Here is a 26,744-nt window from a genome sequence, read left to right as displayed (position 1 = left end):
CTTTCACGCGCAGAAACGACGTTCATGCTTAGTGATAAACTCCGATATAATTTTGACCATTTAATGCGCACTTAGGTTTAATACACGGGTCTTCTTGCGTATCCCAGTCACTTCCTTCTAACGTTTCCCTTCCCTTATTCCGTGTTCACGCCCTCACCCATGGACAGTAATACATCCATTTAGACAGCATTGAAACTTCTGCGATGGTCAGACTTGCCACGAGCAAAATAGCCTTTCTTATTAATTTACGCGAGAAGTATGGATGACTACTACGTATACGCATAAAACAGTCTTCTGATGAGCTTTTACTGGCTTCTATTTTTTCTGTAATAATTTATTTTAAACCTATAGGGCTTTCAGTAAAACATGAGTGATATTTAATTTGTGCCCAATGAAACCTAATCGGAACAGCATCGCTTAAGAGCGGATGACGTTCAACTGTTACATCTGTTCGTGAGGTGACATATCACGTTGCAGAAATACGCAAACAGCCTAATATTTGCTCTATAATTAGTATGTTTGCACGGCTTTAAAGAACTCCTTTGTTACAAGGCCTGCGTGTTTGCTCTTAATTATGCCTAGTCAAACGTCTTTCAAACATAGAATGTCAATGTCCTGAATGAAAAGTATGTTATTGTGGTAGCTTTATATTGAGGTTGTAACTCTTGCAATGACATTGCGACTTGCTTGTTAGTATTGTCACGCGACAAGAGTCCACTGAAGCGAGCCAACTTCGAGGAACCGAGACGGTGGAAGACCTTCGCACATTCCTGGAGCCGTGCTCGTATTTCCGCCGTTTCATCAACAACTTCGCACGTCTAGTTGATCCGCTCACGTCGCTGCTCCACAAGGACAAATGTTTTGCATGGAGTGCTGAGTGTGAGTCTGCGTTGAGCGAGCTAAAATTTTTGCTTACCTCTGCTTCAGTTTTACGCCGTTTTGATCCAGAGGCACCAACCGATCTACACATCGGTGCTAGCAGTGTGGGCATTGGCGCGGTACTTGTGCAGTACATTGTGGACGCCAACAAGTCATCGCCTTATGCAAGTCGTACAATGACCAATGCATAACGGAACTCTACCGTCACTGGGAAGCAACAAACTTCAAGGATCACTTTGCTTGCTTTTGCAGTGCTCGTCGTCTATACCTAGCCGGATACGGTCCCTTCGGCTCACGTGTTGCTGTTGCTTCGGTTTAATCGCCTGTCTCGTGCGTTGCTGGTGGGCCCTGCGTGGATTTCTTGCACTGTCTACCCGAGTCTATAATCGGTACTGCGCAGCTGCCTTGTTGATTTTCCCCGGATCAGAGGGATGGCAAAACTGGCTTGGCATCATTGGACAGCGGTGGTCATGGCTAGAAGCAACGAACGAGCAGAGGATCACTCTGCTCGCTTTTGCAGGTTAGTGACACTACAGATTGTAATGTTGTTTACCATTTCTTGCGAGACCGCCACTGCTGCATGTGCTCATATATTGCTATTGTTTGTGCTTGACACCATGCCTTCTTGTGCTGAGCTTCCGAAAAGAATTGATCAGCTAGAAGCTTTGTTCAAGAGTCAATCGAACGAGGTTGTCTCTGATCTTGTGAAAAAATGTTCGATAAAGCTGTCATCAGAAGGTAAAATTATTGAAATGAAACGGGAAATGGAGGCACTAACCAGAAGTGTCGACATGCTTAACTCGTTGGTTGAAGAAGTTTGAGCTCAGAACAATGGTCTGACTGCAAACAACAAAGCACTAAAAACTGGAAATAAAGCAATGGCCAAACGTATGTCAGAACTTGAACAGTACTCTCGCATAAACAACGTGCAAATCAAGGGCGTAGCTTCCACACCGGGCAAGAACTTTTCTGCACTTGTAAAGGCTGTCGGCGATAAAATAAGTTGTCCGATTTCTGACGATCACATTGATATTGTCCACCGAGTGCCAACAAGGTCTGGATCGGGCAATAAGAATATTGTTGCCCGCTTCTTCTCTAGAACAAAGAAGCAGGACTTCATCGCCAACGCGTGAAAAGCTCGCATAAATTCAAAGAATCTCGGATTCTCAGCCCCTAATCATGTTCCCATTTACAATAATGATCGCCTGACACGTGAAAACAAAATTCTGTTCGCAAAGGCTCAGTAACTGAAAAGGAACAAAGGCTGTGAGTTCGTTTGAACTAAAAAGTGCCAAATAAAAGCCAGAAAGATGTGCGACACTCGAGTCCTCTGTATCTCGTTTGAGGGTGATTTATCTATATTTCGATAAAAACTAACGGGCCAGGCAACTAACTTAGTGCCTGAACGCATCCAATGATGTAATTTTTTTTTTCCACTGCGTAAGTTCAGTCGTTTTTTTCAAACCCATGCCTCCCTGCAATTTATTTCAATGCGCAAAGTTTAAAAAATGCATTATGATGAAATCTTGGATTTCATGGCTTCTTTAGATCACAAATTTTCTTTTATCTGCATGTCTGAAACTTGGCTGTCACTCGCAGACAGTAATTTATACGGATTTTTCTCTTATGCTTCCGAGTACTGCCACCGTCCATAACAAAGCTATGGCGGTGCCGCTGTTTTTGTAACTTCAAATCTACGTTACAAACGGCGGCATGACACTACAATTTCGGTGCCAAATTGTGAAGCTGTGTGAATCGATATAGAAGATGTCAATCTAACAATTATCGGTTGCTTGTATCGCTGGTTGCTTTCATCGTCTGTATCTGCTTTTGCAGTAAATTGAACATTGTGCTTGGTAATTTATCTTCAGAAAAGAAAGATGTTCTCGTTCTCGGTTACATTATTATAAATTTGCTAGATGCCTGCAGGGCTTCTACTATTGCTTACAATGATTGCCTTCAGAGTTTTGGTCACGAATCATTGGTTTCCCTTCAAACCCCATGTACACCAGGGTATTCAGCCACATTAATCGACCACATATTTTTCAATCATATGTGTCCTCATGTCTGCGGTATACTTGAAAATAACATCACGGATCATTTTCCTATCTTCGTTAAACTTCCTTGTCAATTGCATAAACATTGCCATAAATTCAATAAAGCTGTGATTAACAAAGATGACTTTATTACACAGGTTTCTAAGCTAATATGGTTTTTATAAACTCAGAATCAAACGTTGATTCCGCATTTAATAAATTTCGGATAGCATGAAACAATATAAAATAACTTCGACCAAAATTGTGAGGTGCCGGAGACATATCCCTGCGTTGCACAATTCCTGGTTAACAAGTAGCCTTCTGGCTAGCTTATGCGAAAAATAATCTTTACCGCAAAGTTAAAAATCATCATTTCAACATTCGACGCAAAACGCGCAATAAAGTTTACTGCAATCTATTGAACAAACTACTAAAAGAAGTCAAAAGAAGATATTATGAATGTAGAATTGCTGAGGCTGGCTCTGATGCAAGGTGATAATGGAAAATATTCAATTCTCTCCTGAACCAATCTGGTCGATCACGATGAACTAATCAGAAAGCTTCAGTCATCAAGTGGCTTCCGTACGAAACCGTTAGGTATTGCTAACGCTTTCGGTGACTTCGTCTGTGGTCCCACTTTCGAAGAAATCAACAATAATCAAGGATCTCCTCAACTGCGCTTACAAACAATGTACTTATTCACAACTGACCCAGACGAGATAATCAATGTCATAAATCATTTAAAGGTTACGGCTGTAGGTTTCGATGTAATCAGTACAGCAAATGTAAAATTACTCGCTCATTGCATCGCTATAGCTTTTTATCCTGCTTCACCAACCTACTCTTCACGAGTGTAATATTTCCAAGTCAGCTAAAAAAAAAGCGGTAACTATTCCCGTTTATAAAAAAAGAGACCGGGCTTGCATTTCAAATTATCATCCTACCGCTATATTTACTCCTTTTTTCGCAACGTCATTGAAAAGGGCATTGAAAACGTCTTACCACATACATCTCAAAATTAATATTTTTTCTTCAAGTGAATTTGGGTTTAGGTCAGGTTCTTCGATTAACTATGCTATACATTTTTTCACAGATAAAATGAAAAGCGCCATAGATGCTCGTTTTTACGCAAGATCAGTTTTCATACATCTATTGAAAGCATTTGACTCCATGAATGATGGCATCCTCATAAACAACGGGCAGCAGGTGTCAACGGGCCCGTGCTGAAGTATATAAAGAGTTATTTGACATACAGACAACAAGCTGTGTGTGTTCGTTTCTTGCTTTCTAACTTCAAAAGAACGAACAAGGGTGTTCCGAAGGGATCGATACTTGGCCCACTACTATTTTTAATTTACAGAAATGATTTACCAATTTTCAATCACAAACGGAAGCTTCCCTTCACGCAGATGGCACGACATTGCTTGCTAGCTATCGATCACTAACTGTTTTTACACCGAAACAGAATACTCGTTTGAACAATATTTTAGCATGATGCCGCCTCAATTCGCTGAAAACTAACCCCACCAAGACTTTTTTATGCTTTTTCATACCAGTCACAGAACACCAGAAATCTGTTACATGGTCATTTTTTATTCTCATGTGATACGTGCAGTTGATGAATGTTCATTTCTTGGTGTTACTTTAGATTCAAACATTAAAGTTACGAAACATCGTCCATCTAAAGCGCAAAATTGCTCCTGGTATTAGAATTTGAATAAAGGCCGGATACCATTTCAGCAAACCTACACTACTAACCTTATTACTGTTTCATCCACAGTCACCTGAACTACTGCATCACGTCGTGGGGTGCCAGCTATCCAACACACATATAGCAACGCTTCAATATTAACAAAATCAGGCCATCTGTATAATAACGTTCAGCTCATTCAACTGCTGTGCGTCGGACACTCTTCATAATAAAAAAATCATTTCACTAGACAGCCTTGCTAATTACAATTTATGCATAGTGTATTTATAATAATGAAGAACTCTCCTTCAGTAAACATATTTCTAGAAGCTGTTTTAGTAAACACTGAAGAATATTCGCAGCCGACAATTTATTAGTGCCATTAGTGTATACTAATATGGAAAACACTCTGGTTGTTTCACATCGTTATCGTCCTGGAACGTCTTCCTCTTAACGTTAAGCAGTCTTTATCATCAGCTCTGTTTAAAAACACATTCACTTTTTTCTGGATACTTTACAATTCAAAAAAGTGTAATAATATCTACACAAGTTTATACTCATGTGCTCCCAATTGTGTCATAGCTATTCATCTTTTTCTTGCTTTTTCAGTCGTTTGTTCATTTAGTAAATATTTTGGGGGGGTTTCGTCTATTAAATGCGAAGCATTTCTTAGCGAACTTCGGCAACTTTGAGGGTATCTATCTATCTATCTATCTATCTATCTATCTATCTATCTATCTATCTATCTATCTATCTATCTATCTATCTATCTATCTATCTATCTATCTATCTATCTATCTATCTATCTATCTATCTATCTATCTATCTATCTATCTATCTATCTATCTATCTATCTATCTATCTATCTATCTATCTATCTATCTATCTATCTATCTATCTATCTATCTATCTATCTATCTATCTATCTATCTATCTATCTATCTATCTATCTATCTATCTATCTATCTATCTATCTATCTATCTAGCCGCCTACCACATTTAGCTCTCCTGGCCGTTTCGATAATGGTATCGATACCAAACCTGGCATGGCATAACATGACTGTATGGAGATCATATTTAACTAGTCACAACAAGAAAATCATAACACGTATGTCATGAATGTCATGATTTACATATCATGGTCCTGCAGCTTTTGCAGTGGTCTCGTTCACATGGCATGTTACAGAACTGGCATGGTATGGCATGATTCCATGGCGAACACAAGCAACAGACCTTAACATGGAAATCATGGCATACGTGTCATGTAACAACATGAATACACGCCACGCTCATGATGCGCTCACGGCCGTTCCGCCAGCGTCACATATACCAAATTTTGTATTGTGGTACGTGAATGGATGAGGAAGGTATGTGACTGGCGCAAACATGATAATCATGAGATTCATGACTTCTCGTAACAACATGAATGTAACAATTGTAATGATTCGTAACAAAATGCCTACATACCACGCTCATGAGGCGCTGGTGGCCGTTTCGCTAGCTTCACTTATACCAAATTCGGTATTACGGGACGTGAATGGACGACATTGGTAAATGACACATCCAAACACAATAATCCTGACATGCGTGTCATTTACCAATATGCCTACATGCCACACTCATGATGCGCAGGTGGCCGTTTCGCAAGCTTCACATAATGCCGAATTTGGTATTACGTGACGTCAATGGATGACGAAGTTGTGTGACTGGTGCAAACATGATAATCATGAGATGTGTGTGATGTGACACCATGACTACATGCCACAGCCATGGCGCCAATTTATTTCGACGTGACTCGGTGCGCGTGCTCGCCGGCGTTCATTTCGTTGCGTCACTCCGGCGTTGTCACGCCAGGTGCTGATCCTGCCATATACTCGCGGCGCGCGCCGCGCTGCATTGCTTTGACGCATGCGCGTTTTAGCGCGTCCGGCGTCCCTCCGTCACGAAGATAGGGAGACGCAGTGTTGTCTGAGTAACGCATCGGCACGAAATGCAGCATGTCGCATTTCGAGCCGGTTGCCATCGGGCCGTGCCGACGGACGCTCGTCGCGCCGGTCGCACCTGGCGTCAGACTATAGAGTGCTCGCGTTCTGCTAACGTAGCGTCGCTGTGCCCAGCGTGCGCGCGCGTCAACGCTACATTGAAGTGTTTTTGGGGCCCTTCATGATGCGCTCGTGGCTGTTTTGCTAGCTCCACATATACCAAATTTGGTGTTACGTGATGTCAATGGATGATGAAATATATGACTGGTGCAAACTTGATCACCCTGACACGAGTGTCATGTAAGAACATGGCATCATACCACGCTCATAGCGTGCTCGGGGCCGTTTCACTGGCTCCACATATGCTAAATTTGGTACGAGACCTCAATAGATGACGAAGGTAAAGGACACATCCAAACATGATAATCATGACATGGAAGTCATGTACGGCATCATTTACCTCCACCTCCACCTCGTAATGTTCTGCTGATTTTAAAGTGATATATCAACCTTTCATACTCGTGCTTGACATATCATCGAATCCAAGTGTACGTGGGATCTGCAAACTTATTTTAAAATGTTCGATGCAGTTTTTTGTGGTACTTATGATTGTTGAAATTCGACTACCCTTAGTCTGTGTTACATATATTGTTTAACATATTCTACGTTGTTGCATTTTGCTTGTACACATATAACACTTTTTTTGATAGGAGGTCCCCCTTCAGCCAAGTGGTCTGGGACCTCCTTCTGTATACTTATGTAAGCATGCATGTTTTCTATGAAGGTAAATAAAGTGAACTGAAAGAGAATGCCTTGCGGTAGTGTTTGCCATTCAGAAATTCCGACCATACCGGTACGTCTGCATCTTCAGGATGGACACTGATCAGACACTGATTTACGAGACCCCACCAGCCGTTAGCTCGCTCGGAAGTTCAGCTCCAAGTCATACTATATGTCAGGACGCATCGGTTTCTAGGCGTATTCATTGATAGAGACCTCTGCTGGAGCCCACATGTGGCCCACTTGAAGAAGAGGCTGACAGAAATTGCTAACTTACTCAATTATCTTGAAGGAAAAACCTGGGGGACATCACTACATGCAATGATGCAATTGTACAAAACGTTTTATCTTGGCTTTTCGCGCTACAGTATGCCTGTGTCCAACACCTGTAGAACCAGCATTCGGACTCTCGAAAGCATCCAGGCTATGGCTCTGCGAGTTTGTATGGGGCTACCGCGATGTTCATCAACAGCTGAGACAATCGAGATCACTAATTACTACCCGCTCAAGACGCATATCATAATAGAAGTGCTCAAAGCTCACGTGAGGCATCTTACTCGCGCCCCTGCCCATCATCTAGCTTCACAACCAGAAGACCGACCTCGTGCCTCATTTTGCCAGACAGTCTTGTCATATCTCACACGCATTCCCACGGGATACACAACTCCATCCGGAATTTCAACTCCCCCATGGAGTATGCACATGTTGAACTCACGGGTCCAGACATAGGGTCAAAAGCCCGGCTCTTGTCTCCAGCGCTAAAGCAGCTTTCTCTTCTCTTGTTATGTGAAAAGTACAGTGAGCATACTCATCTATTTACTGACGCTTCAACTAAAGTGGGTGGGTCTGCAGGGTCGGTGATCTTTCCTGCAAGAGCGACAACGGTGGAGTTTTGGTTATCCCACCAGACATCATCGACAGCTGCGGAACCTGCTGCTCTACGTAGCGCAGTTAAAGTCATTAAACACCAAGAAGCCAAGAAATAGAGCATGTTCACGGACTCTAAGGCAGCACTACAGTTTTTGATATTCGCCTTACGCCGGGGACTTCATGAACACTTAGGGCTGGAAATTAGAGAGCTGCTTTACCACCTCTTCGACGCAGGACACAGAATCACGTTTCAGTGGCTTCCCAGTCACTGCGGCATATTGGGCAACGAACATGCCGATGCAGGTGCTCGATCAGCACACGAAGATGGTGAAGAAGAATCTATGCCATTTTCAAGGACTGATGCTGCAATGACAATCCGAAAAATCGCTAATGCAGAATTAAAATCCCGGTGGAACGCCGAATGCTTACGGCACACGCGACTGCATAGACTGGACACGTCTCGTCGACTCCGGCCTCCGTCTGGACTCCCTCGACTCGAGAAAACGGTGCTTTGCCGACTATGGCTTGGTGCCGCCTTCACCAAAGCTTTCGCCTTCCGAATCAGCATGGAAGACAGTGCTGCTTGCGGTCACTGCGGCAGCGATGAAACTACAGAGCACGTTCTCTGTCACTGCCCTCGTTACAACGTGCAAAGACGGCAACTAGCTGCTGCGTTAGCTCACCTTGACGACAGACCTTTGTCTGAACAATCAGTGCTTGAAAGGCGACATGATTTGTGTGCTCACAGAAAATCAGTGAAGGCCTTACTAAACTTTTTGCGTGGCAGTGGCATATTGTATAGACTGTAGCACCCCAGCTCCCCCCCCCCTTTTTTTGCGCGCGTCTATTTCCCCCTTTGCTTTCTTTCCCATCTTTCTTCCCCATTCCCTCTTCCCCTAGTGCAGGGTTGAAAACCGGATGCTCCATTTTCTGGTTAACTTCCCTGCCTTTCCCTCATTTTATTCTCTCTCTCTCGGCTCCAACACTTCTCCGTCACGTACAAGGGCAGTCGCTGTCACACCGATGCTGCTTATCAAGACTTCCGTCAGCAAGCACCAGAGATGGGAAAGATGACTTGGACGAATACCTTTTCGGATATGAACGCAGTTTCCCGATGCTTTCCAGCGTGAACAGGTGCTACATCCTTCGTTAACGACTCTTCTCGATTCCGCTCGGTCAGCAACATGGAGCTTACCTTTCACAATATAGGTGGGTTTACTCTACAAGAAGGTACACTCCTTCTCCTCGCCATGCCCCAGAACTTTAGAGCCGAAATCCTTGGCGCCATGCACTATGACATATCAGGTCACCTACCCCGCCGCGGTGGTCTAGTGGCTAAGGTACTCGGCTGCTGACCCGCAGGTCGCGGGTTCGATTCCCGGCTGCGGCGGCTGCATTTCCGATGGAGGCGGAGATGTTGTAGGCCCGTGTACTCAGATTTGGGTGCACGTTAAAGAACCCCAGGTGGTCAAAATTTCCGGAGCCCTCCACTACGGCGTCTCTCATAATCAAATGGTGGTTTTGGGACGTTAAACTCCACAAATCAATCAATCAATCAATCAATCAATCAATATCAGGTCATCTAGGTTTTGCTAGGACGCGGCACTGAGTGTGTCAGCGTTTCTATTGGCCCAAGCTCTGGAAAGCGACGACACAGTACGTTGCCACTGTGCCATTTGCCAGTGTCACAGACAACCAACCGAGCCTACGGCTGTTGCCTTGCAGCCTGTCAGGCCGCCAACCCTTCCATTTGAAAAGGTCGGCATTGGCTAGCTTGGCCCCTTTCCCAAGTCATCTACAGAGTGACGCTGGATAATGATGTGTGTGGGCTACCTGACGCTATACATACTCGTTTCTGCTACGGAAGTGGACGTCTCATTTTCCCTGCTGCACTCAATATTTGTTCGTCATGGCGCTCCGCTTGTTGTAATTAGCGGCAGGGGGGCGATGATGCTGAGAAGCTATTGTGTCTTTGCGGGTCTGACAACCGGCAGCCGTCCCCCTACCACCCTCAAATGAACGGCCAGACTGAGCGCACAAATCGAACCTGCAACGTGCTCGCCACGTACGTGTCCAACGACCACAAAAATCGGGACTATATTTTGACACTTATTACGTAAGCATACAACACGGCTAAGCATGAAGTCACTAGTTACACTCCCTTCTTCTTGATATACGCTCGAAATCCTCAAACTTTAATCGACACAATACTTCCCTGCCAAGCACTTAGCCAGGAATTTTTTCGGGGGAGGGGAGGGGGGTGTTCACACTAACTGAATGAGGGGGGGGGGCACATTTATCGTTTTTTTTGTGACGTCACTACTACCGGTGGTAGTTTAAACAGATGGCGCACGTGTATATCAATTCATGAGATTCCCCCTCTTCCCATACGTATGGTTGTGAAAAGAGTAAGTAAAAGTACTGTAAGAATGACTGCTTGATATGTGGGGTTTAACGCCTCAAAACCCCCATATGATGAGAAACACCGTACTGGAGGGCTCCGGAAATTTATACCACCTGTGGTTCTTTAACGTGCACCCAAATCTAAGCACACAGGCCTACAGCATTTTCGCCTCCATAGAAATGCAGCCGCTGCAGCCGGGACTCGATCCCGAGATCTGCGGTTTAGCAGCCGAGTACCTTAGCCAGTAGATCACGGCGGTGGGACAGGATTGTAATAAGTACTCTAAATACAGTAAACGACAGGTACAGTGACAGGTTGGAGCAACGACCTCTCCGCGCACCATTTAATGAGCTGAGAAGGTGGCGGCCGGGCATGGCCTGATCACCATTTTTCTGTGAATTTTTTTTTCACTTAAATAAGGTTGTTTCTCTCTCTCTTCAAAAACGCATTCTTGGAATCACACGCCTGATCGAAGAAGACATCGTTATTCGCTAATCTTTGTCTCTCATCCTCGGCTCTCGTCCGGGCGATGTACGTTTGAAAAGTAAGGGATGGTTCCGCTTACAACGAGGAACGAGAGATACGCAGCATGTTTTTGTACATTCATAATTAAACTTTGGATTTGCTTACTTTGCTGGGCGATTTTTTTACTGTCGATGTCTGTGACTTCATGCCCAATTGGAATTCTTTCATGTTAACATCTATACGTCATGCCGCCTTGACGCAGTGGTAGATTTAGTCAACTTTTTTTTTTAACTGCGTGCCTCCAAGCATGCTTGCGATACGCACTAAGTAACTTATTGTAAGATAAGGTGCACATTGGCAACACCATTTTTCACACAGTATTTTTTGTGCAGACTTGGTGTTGCACTGTGACTATTGATAGCAATAAAGCACTCCAATCGTATACAGGTTTTATAGCGCAATATTCGAGGGCAAGATAATCACTGAGGAGAAATGTTCACTTGGTCTCAATCAAAAGTGCACGTGCAACCGGACTATACCTACTCACATAAAACTAGCTTGATCACTGCGTATATGGGCCAAACCACCTAAATACGGGCAAGAAACGCGGTATGTTCTTGTTGTTTTTTTTCGTAACTTTTTTCACTTGGCTCTCTGAAACGACAGCGTTGTGGCATGGTGTCTACCGTTGTTCGCAAGTGTGCAGCCGACTTTTTCGTTTATCTGAACAGATTCAGAACTGTGCAGTCATATTTCCAGCACTTACGCCAGCATGAACAGGAGCAGCATCGAACCACACAATATCTTCATTGATCGGTTCACCGGTGATGAAAAAATGAACTCCGCAGTTGTTCAGAGCACGTGCACCACAATACTCTCAGAACGCATGAACTCCGACGAGAACTGCCAACTCATGTAACACGAGTTTACTTACGCTCTACTGTGCACCATCCATGCCTGTTGGTTTTCTGCGTCGGGCCTTCTGATGCGAGTCAATAGAGTTTTACTGCTGCCATCACCTCGTTCGCGTTCATTCATGTTTGTGGTATTTCATCACAACTCGACAGAAACAGCAGCTTTCCGTATAAGCGCAATCACAAACGTGAGACATCTCGTGCGCCGAGTAAGATACTGGGGGAGTGCAACCTTACCGGCACCTGAAGGAAAGCGAAGGAAATGTATATCTGCGAATCTTTCCGCCAGAAGACAAACGAGTGCTAGTGTTTAAGGTGGAACTTTACCAGCCGACATGTATCGTTGCTAAAGTTCTCGTTTCTCGCATTCAGGGTCACCGCCCGAACATTGCCGAGCTCGTTGCTTCCTAGCAATGTGAAGCCACCTCCTTGAAATACGCTGCCCACACGTGATGCTTGGTAGTTCATGTCCTGGGTTGATCAGCACCCATCCACCAGACTCGATGGTCGAGCCGAAACGCCGTACGGTATAACGGTTGATGATTATTTCCCGAAAAGTGACGCTGCTCCCAGTGAACACTTGACAAGTGGCTAAAATGAGAATGCTGCTTGCCACAGGCAGGCAGTTTCATCAAAATAACGTGGCAGTGGCTGGCGTGAAAGAGCACTTTAGGCTTTCAGTATTTCTAGCCTTTTCTGGACTATTTATAGGAAACTTCAATGAGCGCTTTAAAAAACATCGGCTCGCTTTGAAGATGGTTTCTTCGCTTCTGCCACAGAATATTCCCGAATCTGCCACTATTCCCACTGCCGAGGAGTTTACTGACGTGTACTCGAACATTATCTCATATTCGGCACTGCAAGGGGAGTTAGCAGCATAAACTGCGAAATGGAAGCGAGAGAAGCGAGAAACGCTGAGCATGTCTGCGATGCAAGTGGTTGCCGATTGCCCAGAGATACTCTTCCCAAACATGCACCATTTTCTAAAGATTCCGGCAACTCTGCCGGTGAGGACAGATGAAGCAGCACGATTCTTTAGGGGCGGAGCTCCTTAGGTGTGGGTCGGTCCATCCTTTGTATGTATGTACGTAGTACTTAGTCATCGGTGGCACATACCCGCTCTAGAGCGGTATTCGAGATGGGAGATGGCGGTACTTGAAGTCTTCGCTAGATAGATGTACGGATAGATGGAGAGACAGACTATCAAATGGATGGATGGATGAATAGACGCGCAGACGTACAGACGGATGGACGCAGGAACAGACAAATGAATGGGCGGACTAACGGACGGATGCATGGACAGATGGACGGACGCATGAATGGACGCACGGATGGTCGCGTGGATGGACGGAAGCAAGAACGAACGGATGAACGAAAGCACGGACGGACTGACAGACGCTTCACCCCACTCATCATCATTCACTCCGGCGATATTTCATCACTAAGACGCCTAAAGCTGTACAGCTACAACAACAAATGAAATATTTTTTGCATCGCTCTCTGAACACCCACCGTTAAATACAAGCCCACCCGGAAGACATTCTCTCTGTTCTTTAAAGGGAACGTAGACGGCTTCAGCTGAATGTGTGTATAATATCAATGATAGGCGCCAGCTCAATCAAGAATGAAAGTTAACTGAAGTTATTCTTGGATTGAAATGTTCTGAATAACAGTAAAATATAGTTGTTGATAATAAAATTAAAAGATTTAACGTCCAAAAACCACGATATGACTACGAGAGATGCCGTATTAGGGTGCTCCGGAAATTTCACCAATTTGGTTCTTTAGTATGCACCTAAATCAAAGTGACGGGCCTCAAGAATTTTCGCCTACAACGAAAATACGACAGGGATTTGATCCCGCTAACTGCGGGTCAGCAATGGAGCACCATAACCACAGGATCACCCTGGTGGTATAGTAAAAAAGACAATTTCGGTAAAATCAGTATGTCCTACTTTTCGTCCAGCTGTAAGGGCGCAAGTTAAACTGAGATAAATAGCTGAAAACCACTTTCACAGCGTTGCAGAGTAATTCCGTTCTTTTCCATTGCCTACTTCTTCCTTTTCGGTGGCACCTTTCACTTGCAGGCGTGGTTTGCGGATACGAAAGGTGTGAACGGCAATGCACCAACCCATATTTGCATGTGGACATTCTCGCAAATTTTCGATAGCATAGGGGGAAATGTAATGTGACATGCTATGCGTAGGACTATCTTTGCCTCAATTGAAAAAGATGATCGACAATATTCTGCTATCTAATGTGTCTGATTGAGGCATGAGACACTGTTTGCACGTAGCCTGTTGCATTTCTTGTGAAAAATATGGTTATTTTATATGTATATTGCTCGTCAAATGACGAGATAACACGGCCACCCATGTTTATTCATTCTGCGAATTCCTTGTCCTGCGTCGATTCGCTAGTTGCAGATTTTTCTCAATGTGACCGTCTAGTCATTTCAATGTAACGAATCTAACAGATGAAGCGAAGCCATATATATAAGTTGTATATTTTTTCAGGTTTATGTTCCTCGTTCTTGCGCTGTTTGCCACAGTGCTGAACAATAAAGCTTGTGTTCACTAACGCTGCCCACACTACATTTCTCATTACGCTGCCTTAGGTGTATGACCACCAACTTTTTATTTATAAGCCAATATGATGAGTATTTTAGTAGGCTTTTCTTAGGCTGTGATTAACCTTCACGCTTGCCTGTGTTGCACCTTCGTCACTGGACAACACTTCGGAGTGCCTTAGACGTTAGGGTATAATAAATATATATACAAATACATTGTACACTCGCACAGAAGTCGAGTTAGGTGTACAAACCGAATATTCTGTGGCGCGCTTGCACGTGAGTGTGTGTGTGTGTGTGTGTGTGTGTTTAGATTTTATCATAACATGCGAATGTTCAATAGATATGTTATTCTCTAGCTTGAGTATATCTTAGCACACGTGCTAAAAGTCGCACTGTAATGTGCTTGAACGAGGCCTATCAGACCTTAGAACTGTGTCAGGCTATTTCTATTAAAATGAACCTCTGCCTATCGAAAATTATCAGAGTGATCGACTCAGGCGACATCTGTTGCAGCGGATACAAGTATGACCACCGCGTCAGCATTAATCCTGTCGCCAAGCCAATTAAAACACTCGCAGCCGAGATTCCTGCCCTAAACCTCACAGAGTGCTAAGCCTTGAGAAACACCGCAGCACGTTTTTTTTTTTCTGTATGCAGACATTATTTATTGTAAAAGCGCCCAGCATTGACATTGCGATAGTAAGTAGCATCGCTTACTTTCTAAATCATGTAAGCGCGAAGTGATGAAAAAAAAATAGTTGAGTAAGTGGCAGAGGGGGAGGGGGCGAAAAATTCGGAGAAAAGGTTGAACCCCCACCCCCACCCCTTCACTACGCCACTGAGAATCCCTGGCCTCCGCACGAAGACTTCTCAGTAGCTCGCAATTTATATCGCACTGAAAGCTCGTCGATTCGCTCGCCGCAGAACTATTTCGTCTCAACACCGAGCCAAAACCCGCTATGACGCTAGATACAGGTCTGTCACTTTTGAAACAGGAGACTTCGTTTTGATTTGAACGCCTGTGCGAAAGAAAGGATTATGCAAGTTTATGAAAGTTTTCTTACAGGTATAGCGGACCATACGTCATAGGTGTCTGAGTGACATGGAGCTCGTCATCGCCAAAATGACCTCTGACAAGCGGCCGTCACGTCGAACCCAAACACCGCACGCTGCGCGACTGAAGCTTTATTATATAGTCAGGCTACGTAAGTCGCTCGGAGAGCTTCGTCTCGACCCGGAGAAATTGCGACACGACAGGAGTCCGCCGAACCGGAGGACAGGAGGAAGAAGCGCGCGCAAGCAGTGAGCCGTTGTGGGCTGACCGTTCCTTGCACTGCGCAACGCATCTCCGGCTTTTCGCGTTGTAAAGAAATTAATTCCATCGTTACAGTGTGTTCTTAGTCTTTACAGTAAACATATAACACGAGTAGGGTAGCCAACCGAGCCGAGCTTGGTTAACCTCCCTGCCTTTCATCTTTATTTATCTCTCTATTTCTCTCTCTCTCTCTCTAACACGAGATGGGTTTGAAGGGTGCAAGCTTGGTTGTTTTCATTATTCCTTTTGTGGTTTAATCTGAGTCAGTGACATACATTGTTTGCACTGCGTGTTGGGAGTCAATCAACGATCGCGTGTGCATACAAACGCACTCGCACATACACGCACAACACACCCGCTGTGGTAGATTAGCATGTAGGCTCTCACACTGCTATTCTCGGGGGTTCGACTCCCAGTCATGGCATCCGTATTTTTACGAAAGCGAGATGCAAGAACAAAAGTGTACTTAAATTTAAGTGCACTAATATAAAACACCTGGCTGTCGAAACTGATCAAAAGTCACAAACTACGGTGTATATCGTCATTAGAAGGCGATTTCGGAAGGACAAACTCCAGCAAATAATATATATTGCTTTTACTTCGTTTCGGCTACCACACATTCGCAAACATGCCCGCGCGCACGCACACAAGTAAACACTTACATACACATTCAAACGCACGCTCACAAGATTGCGTAAACGTATCTGGTACAGCAGTACACAAGCCAGATCTACAAATGCACTGCTTTAGTGGAGGCTAATTGTTTAATTAATTTTGTGGCTCCATCATCAGCGATGAACCTAACTTCTGGAGTGTGTCAACACTGTTTATCTGTAACCGTCTTTCTCGCGTTGCCACTAGCAAAATACTGCTTCTTGAACGTTCATTGTTAACTTCTGGATGCCAGGTTTGGCTACCGTAGTTCTTCCTCATTACATATTTGTTGATGTAATTGTATTTCCATGATGAACGATCTAAGCGGCTGCTATATTTTTGTCCGTCTTGTATATATTTTTTCGTTTCATGTTTGTGACAATTCTGGCACAGTTTTGACAGCTTATAATCAAGACTGACATCATCTTGGCTTGTAGGTACATATCATGATTTTTTTAAAGAGGCAGTCTGATGCAGTCCATAGGCGGAGCATATCATTAGTGATTGAGGCTGGCCAACAGCGAAGAACAATTATGAACCGCAGAGTTTCAAAACGGGCTCCAGAATACCATTATTCATTTGGTTCCGTCTTATTTCTTAGTGTCAAAAGAAGTTAGCAGTTCCCACGTACTGTGGGAATCGACAATATGCGATGCACGAATGAGGAAGGTTCATATGTCACTTTAAAATGAGCGCAACCTTACGAGATGGACGTAGATTATGCCGAACATGACTTCCATGCCATGTTTATTATGTTTTGACGTGTCATTTAGCTTTGTAATCTATTCACGTCACGAGATACAAAGTTTTGTATCCCGTGACATGATACATGCAGCTAGCGAAATGGTCACGAGCACGCTATGAGCATAGCATGTGATCATGTTTCACATGACCCGCATAATATAATTATCATGTTTGCACGTGTCATTTACCTTTGTCGTCTATTACGTCAAGTGTTACGAAATTTTGAATATGTGTAGCTAGCGAAATGGCTGCGAGTGCACTATGAGCGTAGCAGGTAGTAATGTTTTACGTGACACAGATGTCATGATTATCGTGTTTGCACCAGTCATGTACTTTCGCCATCCATTCATGTCCTGTAATACCAAATTTCGTATATGTGAAGCTAGTGAAACGACCGTGCGCGCACCATGAGCGTGACGTGTAGTCATGACTAGCCCTAACATGAAAATCCAGACATGCATATCCTAATTTCCACGTTAGTGTCTATCTCTTCTATTTGCCATGCACTCATGTCATACCAAACCAGTTCTGCAAAATGTCATGGGAACGAAACCACTGCAAGAGCATGAAAGACCATTAAATGTAAATCAAAACGTTCATGACGTACCTATAATGATTTTTATGTTATGACTAACCATTTATTCTAGTCGTACAGTCATGTTATGCCATACCAATTTGGTATAGATACCCCCTTCGAGATGGCCAGGAGAGCTAAAAGTCGTAGGCGGCTATGAACGACCTACTACTTTTACGCTCAAATTTGCCGAAGTTCACTAAAAAATGATTCGCACCCCGCCGTGGTGGTCTAGTAGCTAAGGTACTCAGCTGCTGACCCGCAGGTCTAGGGATTGAATCCCGGCTGCGGCAGCTGCATTTCCTATGGAGACGAAAATGTTGTAGCCCCGTGTGTTCAGATTTGGGTGCATGTTAAAAAACCCCAGGTAGTCGAAATTTCCAGAGCCTTCAACCACGGCGTCTCATAATCATATGGGGGTTTCGCGACGTTAAACCCCAAATATCAATCGTCATCACCTATACATCATGTTACTGGTTTTTAGAGACGACACTTGAACCGGCATACAACCAACTTGCCTGATTCAACGCAATTGTGAAGAATGTGTGCGATACTGAAAAACAAATAAAAAATAAAGACTCTCTTCTTTTCATTGTGTTTGACTGTGAATATCGGTACAGTGTACTAGATGACCCTATAGCACATTCTTGTCAGTTTTTTTTTGTATTTATTATTTGTCCAAATTTGTGAATACTCCGTATTTTCTTGCCGATATTTTCACTTGTTATATGGCTACACATGGTGCTGAATAACACTCCCACGTGTGCATGTCCTTAAATACCCGATATGTGAACGACCGCCATCGTTGTGCAATTGGTCAAAGCATCGGGAGAGTAATCCGAACGTTGCTGGATCGGTCCCTGCTGGGGCTAGTTGCCTTTTCGTCAAGCTTACTTTTGGCATCTTACTACCTTTAGTAGAGTTAGCGTCCCCCGTGCTCTTCTTGACTTCATTATCTGCTCATTCTTCCTTGGTTTATATTTCTACCTGTACCTCAACCTTTTTGTTTATTTATTAAGTGTGAATACACTTTATAAGCGACCCCAAACCATCCACCGCCGTCGGCGGCGTCCGCAGTCTTCTCTCTATCTTTAAAAGAAAGAGGACTTGGCGGGCCGCAGCGCGACGCTCTACTGAATAAGCCACGGACGCGACGCTGATATCGGTGTCAGTAACGTGCCTTATACCCCCTCCCCCTTCGCTCGCTCCTCCGCACTCCTCGCTCGCTGCAGTTGCGTGCGCACCCCTCTCTCTCGCGCGCCCGCCTTCTCTCTCAGTCTCCCGTCGAGAGCGGGTCGTGAGGAGGAGTAAAGTTAAAATCCGTCGGCATTCGCCAGCGAGTTAACGTAAACTCCCCCGTGTGATCAAATTGCGATTCCCAGGAACCATTACACCATAAAGGCGCCATAGCGTGATTAATAAATATAATAGTGCGAATTAATAAATAGCCCTCATAGCATCACCCCGTGTATTCGCACTTAACCATGTTCAACCTCGGGGAAATGCTTGGGAGTTTTTATCGGCTAGTTTTTGTTATGGTTGTGTAAAACAAAAAAGAAATGAGCTCTTACGATTTTCTTCCTTTATAAATTATGTACACATATTTGAGACTTGTTAAATGATTTGTTTTTTTTAATTCACATTGCTTAACATATTTTTGTATAACTCCACTTGCTTAAAGAAGATGCTTTAAGATATGAATAAAATAAAACTTTTTTCCTGCAGTGCCCCGCGGCGGTGGTCTGGTGGCTAAGGTACTCGGCTGCTGACCTGCAGGTTGCGGGATTGAATCCCAGCTGCGGCGGCTGCATTTTCGATGGAGGCTGAAATGTTGCAGGCCCGTGTGCTCAGATTTGGGTGCACGTTAAAGAACCCCCGGTGGTCGAAATTTCCGGAGCCCTCCACGACGGCGTCTCTCATAATCAAATGGTGGTTTTGGGACGTTAAACCCCACATATCAATCAATGAATCCCTGCAGAGCTCACCTGGCCTGCGTGCATGAGGAGAGCGTACGCTTGGCCTTCTCGCAGGCGGTGCGCAGACGGCGCAGCGCCTTCTTGTCGCCCTCGATGTTCTTCTTGTGCTTGCGCAGAAACTCCTGTGCCAGGAAAGCCACCATGCGGCTGTCGAAGTCCTCGCCACCCAGGTGGGTGTCGCCCGACGTCGCCTTGACCTGGAAGGTACCCTCTTCGATGCAGAGCACGGACACGTCGAACGTGCCACCGCCGAGGTCGAAGATGACCACATTGCGTGCATTCTTGTCCTCCTGAAACAGGAGAAACAGCGCTCTGGAACATTCGACACAACCAATTTAGCAGTCTGGTTTCCTTCGCCAGTGAGAACACTATATGACGAATGAACACCACGTTACGGTGCCACAGGAGAAACGCACAGGGCAAGTATTCAACAACTGAAGTTCGCTGAGAGAATGCACTTACTAAAGCACCACCCTGCGATAATACAATAATTGATGCGGCTTTATGTCCCAAAAGCACGACGTGTTTTATCGTTACTGCAAACAGCGCGGAAGCGAGACAACATGAGACTATACACAACACAGGCGCTCACTTTCAACAAGGTTCATTGCGTGAACACGAAACATATAGGCAGAAGAAAGAGAAGAAAATGCACGTTATAAAAAGATGACTTGGAATTATAAGCTGTTGAAGACGTGAACTTCGCAGATAGGTTATTTTTTTTCATCAGGATGGACTGCATGAGAACTAACGCAACAAGGACCCCGCTTGATAATGGTGAATATTTCAGTGTTCTCACGCGTGCGCTGGCGCAAATGCTTTCTGACGACGGTGAGTTCATTAAAATTCGGTGTGCAATTACACGATATGCAATTAAGCAGCTACCTTGTTTTTGTTTGACATTGATGGAATGTTCTATCGGGCGATCATTAAAGCAGCGTCTAGTTTGACCTACGTTGCAGCAGCCGCAGCTCAGAGGGATGTCATAAACGACTCCCTTGAAGGAAGTGATAATCGAAGTCTGGTGCTTCTTTTCACATGCTTCATTGGATGGTTCGTCTTGACTGACCTTCCGGCATAAGACATTGAGACTTTACGGGGCCGAGAATGCAACTGGAACTACTGCTCAGCCTGCCGGCGTCTTTAATTTGTGGGACACTCATACAGAATGATGGCCAGCTTCGATTTGTGGATCTCAGTGGTTTTGCTGTGTATTTTTTTGTTTTCGAATAACGGCAAGCGTGTCTTCTATTTGCGTGACCAGGAGGCACCTCGAAAAACGTGCCTGTACGAGCCGTTGTACTTGACCTTGTAAATACGTTTTGTAAGAAGGTGTCACTAATCGCAAGATTAACGCCTTTAACTCTCTGTAACCTCTAGCAGTTCATTTTATTATGTTTTATCGCATGCATTCTCTCATATTTTCCGCCTGATTGCACAGAGCTCGACTGCTGGCGGAACGCCGTGCTGGTTGTAGCCATGGCTATTGGATGCCATCAAATCGAAGTGCGCAGAAATGGACAGTGTGCGTCGTCTACTCTTACAAAATACCTCCCCAGATGTCGTCATCCGTGCTAAAGCTTCAGTTGCGCTGCAATTCTTAGCTCAACCATAAAACGCGTGACCACATGTCTCGGTGGTGCGGTGGTGACGGTGCCAGACTTCGGACTACAATGACGCAGAAACACTAGAAACCCGTTATTGTGGGATGTTAGATCACGTAAAGCGAACTCCAGGTGGTCAAATTTACCGGACTGCTCCTCTACTGCGTGTTTAGCATTCATTTCGTGGTTTGCTTGTTTATATCGTGATTTGCTCCAGTCTCGCACATTGCAATCATGTTAGCGTTAAAGTTTCACTATCAGCCTATTTTCTTTCTGTAATTGTTGTCAGCCTAAATATTGTCGTCAGAAAAAACTCAGTCGCACGAAGGAGCGAATTATTCGCTAATATGAGGAGAATGAGTACTGTTGGTCCATTGGCGCTAAATAGGGCCTGCGACGTACACTGAAAAGAAAAAAAAGAAGAAAGAAGCTGCATATAAAGCGCAGGAATAAAGACGAATCAACGTCAGCATGCACCACTTACCATTTGTGATATCTAAAAAAAATTGCCATGCACGCACTCTAACGTGACACATCTTCGTAAGGGCAATTTAAGGAGTGAGAACAGAAACGTAGTTCAGCACGGCGACTCAGAATTCCCCATTACTAAACTCAAGCCCATAGCTTGCACGGCCCGCGGCCCGCGGGCTTGGGACGTTAAACCCCACATATCAATCAATAGCTTGCACGGGGACTGCTTTCCAACGGACCAAGATGGCGTTTTAGGTGATAGAACAGGGCGAACGAAATAACTGATAACAGTGATGTCTCGAGGTTTCTTTATGACGGTGTCACCACGACCTGAGTTCGGCGATGCTTCTTAGAGTGACGAATATTCCCCGTCATGCTATGGGGCAGGTTCGCATACGCTGCCCAAAGTCGTGGCAAATCGATGCCAATGTGGCCTCTGTTCACGTTCCGAAACGCTTGCGTGGTGCAACACGAGCTGATGATGATTGTGGTGCTTTCTGTGCGCCTTCGGCGTTATTTTTTGGGACAACTGAAGTGCGCTTGCGGGATGACGATGCCGTACACGTTTTACGTGCCGGCCGGTGGTTCCTTTTACAAGAAAATCATCGAACGGTGCTTTTCGTTTAACGAGATGAAGCGTGAGATGGTCCCCAGCGCACATCGGAGAAAAAAATGTTGAATCAATGCGCATGTGCGCGAAGCACATTGATGTCCCGAAAGTCTTAGCTGCATGCGATTTCAATTCCAATGGTCGATCAGAAATGGCATCCTGTTAATACAAAATATCCAGCTGGCGAAGCACCTCAGTTTCATTTCACTAGACACGAAGTCATTCTAAGGAAACAACAGTAGCAAAAAATTCATCTCCTGTTAAAGTATCTCTAACAGAAAATTGAATTGCTCACCCTTAAGGCTGTACGGCCTGAATGATCGATCGGCCCTTTGCGCAATCAATGAAATCGCGATTTATTCGGGAGAACATGGGTGGAACCTCTCACATGTTTGACTATATATGCACAATTATGAAAATGATAATTGTTGGGGTTCAACAACCTATAAGCAAGATGTGACTAAGAGAAATTCTGTAGGGGAAGGCTTTCGAAATTTCGGCCACCTGGGGTTCTTTAACGTCCGTCTAAACCTAAGCACACGGGCCTGAATAGTTTTCAGCTCCACCGAAAATGGGGCCACCGCGGTCGGAACTGGTTTCTGTGACCTACGGGTCAGATAAAAGTGACACGGCTGAGTGTGCAACATTTAATTTGAGACAAATACTAGGTAGTGGAAACCATTTTATATAGTGTCCAAACTAACGGCACTGACCCCGGCTGCATTTCGCTCGTGGTGAAAAAAAAAAAAAAAATGGCAGCATATCCACGGAGTGAATGATGGAGAGTGGGGCGAAGAATTCGTCCGTCCATTCGTTCTTGCTTCCGTCCGTCCATGCGTCCGTCAGTGTGACCGTCCATGCGTCCATCCACCCGTCCGTGCGTGCGTCTGTTCGTGCGTCCGTCCCTGCGTTCGTCCATGCATCCGCGCCTGCGTCCGTTCATGCGTCCATCCATGCATCTGTCTATGTGTCCATTCGTCCATCTATTCAACACTCCAAGTACCACCATCTCGCATCTTTTCATCATATATTCCCCATATAGAAGCACCGCCATCCAGCGGACATTCCAAGGACTAAACGAGAGGTGGCACACGCACACTTTCTTACGGCTTGCGCTTCGTGTCCACTTCCCACCTTTAACCACCTCGAGTTTATGGTATATACTAGTTCACTGTATTCATGGCACTGCGGCCGAACGCTCGCTAAACCTTTCGAAAACCAAGGAGGTTACGCCCAGCGAGTATGACGTAGCAAACTTTTCCAGTCAGATAGTGCTCAATGTACATGCCAATGGCTGCTAATGGGAAATGAGAGACGGAGAATTCGGCTTTTACTTTCTTACGGCTTGCGCTTCGTATCTACTTCCCATTTTTAACCACCTCGAGTTCATTCATGGTATATACAAGTTCATAGTATTCATGGCACTGCGGCTCAACGCTCGCTAAACCTTTCTAAAGCTAAGGAGGTTACACCCAGCGAGTATAACGTAGCAACCCCTTCTTGTCAGATAGTGTTCAATGTACATGCCAATGGCTGCTAATGGTGATCGCAGCCTGCGCGTTAACTAAAAGCCGAATGCTGCTGTCTCTCATTCCCCATTAGCAGCTATTGACACGTACATTGAGCACTATTTTTTATTGTTCAACAACGCACAAAAGAAGTGTCTCACCGGCACCACCTTGGAGGTCAAAATGTTATACTTGTTACATACAACGGGGGACGAACGGGTGCCGTTATAAGGAGCTAAGCCCCTAAAAGGAGGAAGCAAAAAACAATGTGTAATATTGCTTGGACAAATAGCTTAGATAAATTATCAAAAGAGCATTTGTTGTATTCCAGTGTCCCGTGCCTTATGAGCATAAGTTGATTATGGACGGAATGTTTGTGTAATTTAGGCAGCACTACCGCGAGCTGCGCGTTATTAGCGACTACTCTTAATACCCGAGGGGTCATTTCCAGATTTACGATAAACTCTGGCAACTATTTACGCATAGTACACGTTAAAAGTAGCCGTTTGAAAGTAAATCGACTGTCCTGGAAGTTTAGCAAGCTATAGAGCACCGAGGCTGTTCTGCGCTCAGCCACAGTGACAGCAGCGTCGAATGTGTTCTCATGCACAGTTGTGCCTCTGGTGGTTGCACCTGGCTTCATATGAAACTGAGACGGCAGTTTTCTGACCGTAACGTGCATTGAATGACTCTGGTACTAGGTGAGCGCCAATTTCATAACCAGTTTTTTTTTTTTGAGGATGATGTGTTCAATCTTCAACCTCATTGGTGACACCATTGGCAGTAACAGCTCGCGCAATGAATTTATTCAGCGGCTGCTGTCAGGGGTTAGCATATTTTGTGTAACTGATGCCGCTAACACTATGTTCTGAAGGAGGAACAAGCTTAGAACCGTTTTTGTAAGCGTACGTGCGTTCGTGCAGGTGTGTGCACTAGCGTATAGGCGTGTATGCACGCGTGCGCGTTTAATCATGTGTGTGACTATAGCTACCCCGCTAGCGATCAGACGGTCATCTTGCTTAGCCGTATATCAATGTTTAATTAAAGTATGTTCTTTGACGTTGGAAGCGCGCGGCGTCTACAGATATCGAATTACTGATATCAAAGCTTCAGGACTATTTGTAAGTTCCGTATAGACTGTCATGCCACTCCGCAGCCTCCAGCGTATTTCTTTTTTTCGAAGAGTACCGAGATAGTGTGGCAGCGGTGCTCATAGCATGTGCATGTACGTCTTGGCTGGCATTGGTCCTTCACTGGAACTTTTCTGTTGTAATTACCGGGCGCACAAAGGTTACTGAAATCGTTGCACAGTCTCTGTTTGCGAAAAGGGTGCGCCTTTCAGACACAGCGAAGTAACAACTGAGACGCTTATTCGCGTTATCTGTACCTGTGAGTACGTTTCGTGCGTCCTTTGTGCGTGAGAAACGCGCGGCACGTTTTGATCTGCTTGCCATTAAGCGCATGACCTTCGGATTTGTTGCTATCGCGTTCATTGCTTCGCCTTTGCGGCAAGTCTGTGACTTTTATCAAAAATGCGTCAAGAATATCGGAATTGCGGTAACACACATCAATAAGTATCCGCTAAGAACTGAGGACGTGAAAGGAAACGCAGAAACACTATTTGAGGTTTTGCGTGACAAACCACGTAATGATCGTGAGGCACGCCTTTAGTGAAGGGCAACGTGCATGGACATAGCACGCCGCAACAAGTGATGTGTTTGGCATTCAGGAGCTCTTTACCTTCAACGGGGAATTGTATGCGACTTCCAGAAGCGTAGAGCCATCGCGAAGCAAAAAAAAAAAAAAACAGTGAAGGGTAGGCCACAAATGTGCGCAGCGACTCCCATACTTTCTGCGGGCGCCATATTGAACCACCCTGTGCGCCCCCTATAGGCCACAAAACTTGGGAATAGGGGCAGAGAGTGTATGCGCTGTCATAATTTATTGCGTGCTCCTTTATCAGCAACTTACGCTGCTGTGTTTATCGTGGCCTCATCTGCTTCTGCTTAAAGCACCACCACGTTCAAGTTGACAAATATGCATGGTGGACGTACGATGCTGGGCAGTTGAAAAGGCATGCTCGGAGCTAGGGAGTGGCTGCCAGCGATGAGAATAGGAGCGTTCGTGATAGATCATGACCGCTATCCCCAGGCGACCCTTTCAGTTCTTCGTTGCTGTTTGTCATGCCTTTAAAACAATGCTGTCACGTAAACTGCTGGAGTTCGCCGGCCTGCATTATGGAGGATTCCTGCGCTCCTGTGGACCCACCGTGAACCACAAATCGTAGGACTGCTTAAGGAATGCAGTCACCATGCGTGACTAACGCTATAGAGCACAGCGGAGTGTCCGGAATGGCTGCAGCACCAATGCATAGAAAGTAAAGCCCAAACAGGGTCAATCCGCTTGTAGTCTGCTATGTGTCACCGTTTTAGGAGCTACGTGCGACTTCACCAGAGGGGTTCAAAAGTGGAAGGCCCACTTCTCTCTCAAAAAGTCTGGGTTTGCATTGCAGTTTAGTGGTAGACTTTTATTCTTATACTCGGGGACAACTTTTTTTGCCAATGAAGGGAAGGCTATGGAGCCAAAGTTGGCGTGTGCCACCGCTTTAGAATATACTGCAACAAATGCGTCCGTGTTTTCTACGTAAAAAAAAAATGGCAGATCCCACGTAGTGGAAATGAATGATATGCGAAGCA

At 44.9% G+C, this 26,744-nt stretch overlaps 1 protein-coding gene and 1 long non-coding RNA gene across 3 annotated transcripts in view; one reads left to right on the top strand and one right to left on the bottom strand.

The window, feature by feature from the left end:
* LOC119171630 (heat shock 70 kDa protein 1B) overlaps positions 1 to 26,744 on the bottom strand; it is a 57,530-nt gene that overhangs the window by 11,904 nt on the left and 18,882 nt on the right. For both annotated transcript variants that reach the window (XM_075892132.1, XM_075892133.1), the window contains exon 4: positions 19,865 to 20,145. In XM_075892132.1, the coding sequence (XP_075748247.1) occupies positions 19,865 to 20,145 (281 nt within the window). The remainder of the gene's footprint in view (positions 1 to 19,864; positions 20,146 to 26,744) is intronic.
* Positions 1,158 to 20,728, top strand: LOC142814158 (uncharacterized). The gene is made up of 2 exons (XR_012894824.1): positions 1,158 to 1,399; positions 19,972 to 20,728. It is a non-coding gene; the product is annotated as an uncharacterized LOC142814158 (long non-coding RNA).

The sequence above is a fragment of the Rhipicephalus microplus genome, chromosome 4 (genome assembly GCF_043290135.1).
Source record: "Rhipicephalus microplus isolate Deutch F79 chromosome 4, USDA_Rmic, whole genome shotgun sequence".
NCBI lineage: Eukaryota > Metazoa > Arthropoda > Arachnida > Ixodida > Ixodidae > Rhipicephalus > Rhipicephalus microplus.
This window is presented reverse-complemented; position numbering and strand designations above follow the sequence as displayed.